At 50.8% G+C, this 5,587-nt stretch overlaps 1 protein-coding gene across 1 annotated transcript; it reads right to left on the bottom strand.

Annotated features, from left to right (window-relative positions):
* Positions 1-372: 372 nt before the first annotated feature.
* LOC109776793 (uncharacterized) lies at positions 373-1,212 on the bottom strand. The gene has a single exon (XM_020335452.1). The coding sequence runs from the start codon at positions 1,210-1,212 to the stop codon at positions 373-375; it is 840 nt and encodes a 279-aa protein (XP_020191041.1).
* Positions 1,213-5,587: the final 4,375 nt, after the last annotated feature.

Below are 5,587 nucleotides of genomic sequence, written 5' to 3'. Positions count from 1 at the left end.
TCGTGCTCGAGTGCTTCTTTCGTGTGTCTCTGCTAGGCGGTGCCCACCTAGTGGGAAGAAACTCGTGAATGGGTAACAATAATTTGGAGAACGGGTCACATTGAGTTTCCTGGTTTGCATTGACTTGGGTTGAACCATATAGATACCACCGCTCATACCTAAAAGGATTACATCATTATCCTCATCATACCCTACCAATCCAAGACATTCCCTCTTTCTCCTAGTTTGACGAGGGATGTTAAGAAGGCTAGCTACGCAATGCAACAGTCTTGCGTGACAACCATTTGGCAATGCCCCGATGATTGACCTTCCTCTGCCACAATTGAAGGGATGGTAAAACAACACGGCGAGACCAACGGTGCCATCCTCTGCCTAGATGATCTGAAAGTTGCCGGAATCATTCATACTGGGAGGCCCCTTGATCACGGTAAGGTTCTGCGTGTCAAAATCAAACTCAAGTATGTTGTCTCCCCAATTATGTAAAGGCCAGTAAAGGACATTACCAACAAGGGTGCTAGGACGAATATGAGAACACTTATTATGTGAAACCTCTATAGAGATGAGACTGCTCCACGTGTTAGTCTCCGAGGAGTAAACACGAGCGATGGGTTGTCCATAATTCTCTGTGTATTCTCTATACATGGACACCAGGACCACCTTAAATGGGGAGGGGGTCGAATGGCATGCGCCGTGCACGTGGCCCTTATTGCGGTCAACACAGAGCACCGCCCCATTGAAGCACTCACCCCACAATTCCGAAGGGGCGGCCACGGGGCACTGCTCGCTGGTGATGGGGTCACACACAACGAATTTTCTCCACAAATAGTCCCCAACAAGGACAAGGCCGTGGCGGCACCCAAGCACATTGTTTTCAATAGGGAAGCGGAACACGCTGTCATCGTCATCTCGGTGGCCGCCATACCGTACAATGTCAAAGCGTGCGGGAGGGATACGGTCGGGAGGGTCCAGAACTGGAGCGAACACGATACCTTCGCTGTACTTGAAGACGCCAAGGAGGGGCGGCTTTTGGTGATGCTTGTAGAACTGGTGGAGGAACCTGGGATCGGTGACAAGGCGCCGCCACCGGTTACTGACGACGGAGGCACATGGAAGGGAGGACGGCTGCGGCGGGAGGCGGAGGAGTATCTCCCAGAGGAGGTCGTCGTCTTCCAGCACGGCCAGCACGGAGCTGCTGCGGCGGTGGCGGGTCATACCGGCGCCCTCGCTCTCGCCCGATCGAAGACGCTGCCACGCTGGGGCAAGGGTAAGTTTCTTTGGAGGCCGATCCCTGGTGTCCTTTCTTTTCTAGGAGTAGTTAGGATTTTATCTCTTGTTAAAGACTTATTATATTTAGGAACGGAGGGAGTACATACGATTGCAAGATAATTTCTCTTCTCACGCACGTTTATTTTTTGTCTGCCATTGGGCATTATTATGGGCGGCAACAAAGCAGGGAGCTGCTACTATAATGAGCAAAGCGTTCTACAGCGGGTGACGTGCAGATTCAAGTTGGATTCGAATGTTGTGTGCAGAACAGATACTCTACTTGGAGCAATAGCAACTGCACCTACCTAAGGAACTGACGCCAAGATACTGATGGTGAATGTCTAAGGGCAACTCCAACGCACGACCCCAAGTGGACGTCTGTTTGGTCCGGATTCTCTCTGTTGGGGGCGGCAAAATGGACTCCCAAGTCCGGTTTGAGCCATCCGCGGGTGGGTGCACCCAATGCACGGCCTCATCCCAAACTCTGTCCGCGTGGGACTTGGAGAAAAACAGCAAAAATAAAGACATTGCAAATAAAAAACGTAATCCGGCCCTCGCATAAAATATATAACAAACTTACTAAAAAGTCCACCAGAGTCTCACAGCCCACGCATTGTACCTAACTTGAAATTAATAAAAACATAAAAAAATATTGGCTGCCCCACGCTTTGCCGATGTCATCGTCGTCTTCAGACGCCACCGTCCTTGTAGTCGCTGGTCAGGTCGATGTGGCGGCGGCCCCAGAGCAGCGCAGGACCGCACTGTGCAGGCTGCGGCGGCGGCGGTGGTGACCACGGTGCCCATGCACCGTCCTCCTTCGCCTCCGTCTTCACGTCGAGCTCCGGCACTTAGACGTACCCGGCGTCCGACAGCTCCAGCATCTCCTAAAGCCCCTCCTACTCCTCCTCCAGGCGGCGCTTGTACTCCCGCTCGGAGTCCTCCATGACGGCTTAAACCAGCAGCTCCTCCTCCTCGGCCGTCATGGTGGAAGAATGAGGGGCAGCGGAGACAGGGAAGGAGAGGGCAACGTGGTCATGCCGCACACCCGCGTGTGGCCACGCGCTCTAGGACACACGGGGAGGGCTACTAGCACAGCCGGCAAAAGAAGTTTGCCGGTGCATGTCGTGCTCGTCCTGGAACCATGTGTCCCTGAGGGCCGAGTCGACGTCGTAACTGTGATCGGCGAGGTGCTGGCGCGGGGTCATGGCGGCGTGACGAGCAATGTCCTGGAGGCGGTGCGATGAGCGACCTCCCTCACCGCGACAGCTACCTCCGCAACCACCCTGATACGCCTCAGAACTATGCAACGTCTACAACTTCTCTAGATAGGCATCTACCGTGGAAAACCTTTTATGTTAAAGTGGAGACAAAGTTAATTGGCGTCCATTGATGCAAATTTATCTTTCGGTGGAAGCAAATTTTTTGGTGACCCGAAACAAATTCTTGCTTCATTGGGGATGCAAAGTAAACATTCATAATGGACACATATTTCAAAATTATTGAGTTTATGGAAGCACATATGTGAGTTATAAATTGTTGAAGAAAAGAAAGTATCAATCCTGGAAGGTCTCATAGATGGAAGCACTAAATTGGAAGTAAACCTTTTTTATGTGAATTGGAATCGATTTTTGTAGGTTGAATTGGAATCAAATTTCTTTCCTGAACTGGTAATTGGAATCAAACTTTTATGGGAAACACTCCTTATTTTAACTCTAGGGAAGTTTCTTCATGTTACTTAGTTAGCTCCTTCACTTCTCTACTCGCTCCGATGAGCACACGTATTGTACTACTTTTAAAATGTTTATGTTCTCTTCAAGCTTAGACATTGAGCGGATCCTGAACAACTGTGTATATTCTAAAATAATTGTTGAACCATGCAACCGAGTGTACATCTTGCCGTGCTAGTTCATGCAGGGGTGGGGGGCCAACCTTGGCGCTGACCTCACGGCCCGCTACAGGGTCCTTGTTGGACCAGATTAAGACCCTGGATGTGGAGGCTGGTACGGCCGATGATTGGCTTCGACGGTACTCCCTTGAATCTCCGCTAATGGAGATATTCAAGGGTGAAAACTATGTTGGCAATGTCGTCGGGGCCAGAAGTGGCTCCTCCAAGGAGATGTCAATACCGCATACATCCAGACGATTGCCAACGGGCGACGTCGGAAGTGCTCTATTCCATGTCTCTGGGAGAGTGACACCCTCTTGGAACACCCGAATGAGATTAGGTCCCACATCTAATCCTTCTTTAAGGGGCCCTTTACGGCGGAACACCGTGGTGGCGTGTCTTTGGCGAAGGACTTCTGGCCGGCTATGGACAGAGTCTCCGACATTGAGAATGCGGAATTAATTCTCTCATTCTCGCCAGAAGAGGTGGGTTGGGCTATCGCCTCTATGAAGCTGATGACGGCCCTGGAGCCAGATGGCTTGCCGGTGGCCTTCTTCCAGAAATTCTGGAATGTCCTAGAGCCGGTGATCATGCCGATGTTCCACGAATTTTACATTTGGACATTTGACATGTCCCCAATTAGTTTTGGTGTCATCATATGATCCCCAAAGTAGTTGGGGCTATGGACATTAGACACTTTAGACCTATCAAGGTGATTAACGTCCTCGAACAATTTTTTGCTAAAGTCTATGCAACACAAGTAGCTCCTGTGGCAGAGCGGCTGGCCCATCCCCTCCAGACGGCGTTTCTGAAGGGCCAGCGGATCCATGATGGGATCCTGGCCCTTCACAAGATTTCTCATGAAGTGAGGATGCGAGGCTATAAGGGCGTCTTCCTCAAGTTGGGCTTCTAGAAGGCTCACAACAGTCTGGATTGGTTCTTCTTGCGGTTAGTGCTTCAACGTCGGGGCTTTGATGACAAATGGTGCTCTTGGATCATGCAGTTGGTCCGGTCGGGTAATACGGTGATTAATATTAATGGCGAGGTGCGACCATTCTTTAGGTCATTTACGAGAGTGAAGCAAGGGGACCTAATCTACCTTCTCCTCGTCAACCTTGTCGTTGACGCTTTGGCTTGCATCCTGGATAAAGCTAGGATGGCAGGTCACCTCTCGCGGTTAGTTCACCATTTGATCCCTGGGGGAGGTGTCACCCATATACAATATGCTGACGACACCATGATTATGGTTGAGGGGTCTGATCTTGACATATTGAATCTTAAGTTCCTCCTCCTTTGTTTTGAGGCAATGTCAGGGACTAAAGATCCACTTTGATAAGAGTGATGTCGTTGTCCTAGGATTCCCTGTGAAATAACAACAATGGATCATAGACAAATTAAACTACATGATGCCCTCATTCCCCATCATATACTTTGGGTATGCCGGTGGCCCACTCGAAAATTCTGACGAGTGCATTCGACCCGCTGGTGGAGTGAGTTGCATCTAGGGCCGAGCCATGGCATGGGCGGTTTACCTCCAAGGGGAGTAAATCGGTCATTATTAGCTCTAACCTTGCGAGCCTCCCCATCGACATGATGTGGTTGTATATCCTACCGGAGGGCGTCCATAGCTTGTTTGGTAAGGAGCTCAGTAGGTTCTTCTGGCCGGCCACCAATGGCCGCCAGAAGTACCACATTGTCAAGTGGGTAGACATCTGTATGCCCAAGGACTAGGGGGCTGGGTATTATGGCTTCTTGGCGTATGAACATCGCCCTCATGTTACGATGGGTCTGGCGGATCCTGTGATGCGAGGGCGGCTTGTGGCTACAGCTTATTCTCGCAAAATCCTTAGGGGTGAGCCTCTCCTGGCCTGTTCCTGCTTGGAGCTTCCCAGGTTTGGAGGTCCATCCAAAGCACCAAGGAGGACATTTTTCTAGGAATCTCCTTCACTATAGGAAATGGGGATGGAACCGAATTTTGGCTAGATCCTTGGGTGAGTGACGAGCCACTTAGGGTGAGCTTTCCTAGCATGTTCTCAATCTGCACGGACCCGCTACTACTCGTCTCCGCCGCTTCCTGATATGGGCAGTGGAATATCATGTTTCGTCACACATTTGGGCAGGCGGAGGATGAGGACTAGACTAGACTACGATCTTCCCTACCACCGGTGCTACCGGACTATCCGGACACCATGTCCTGGTGGTTCTCACCTTCAGGTGAGTTCTCGATGAACTCGGCGTACCAGGCATTATGCCATTCACCCACCATCTCCTGGTTTTCTCCCTCTGAACGGCTCCTTTGCCCTTGAAGATTAAGATTTTTGTGTGGCCACTACTACAAAATCGCATCCCTTCAGGGACCGAGGTGCTTAGGCGGCATAACACGGGTGATGGCATGTGCTTCCTGTGCGCGGTACCGGAGACTGGGACTCACATCCT

The sequence above is a fragment of the Aegilops tauschii genome, chromosome 3 (assembly GCF_002575655.3).
Source record: "Aegilops tauschii subsp. strangulata cultivar AL8/78 chromosome 3, Aet v6.0, whole genome shotgun sequence".
Taxonomy (NCBI): Eukaryota; Viridiplantae; Streptophyta; class Magnoliopsida; order Poales; family Poaceae; genus Aegilops; species Aegilops tauschii.
Note: the sequence above shows the minus strand (reverse complement) of the source record. Positions and strands in the feature narration are given on the sequence as shown.

Excerpts from the sequence above, each read along its gene's own strand:
- LOC109776793 (XM_020335452.1), bottom strand. The coding sequence starts at position 1,212 with ATGACCCGCCACCGCCGCAGCAGCTCCGTGCTGGCCGTGCTGGAAGAC.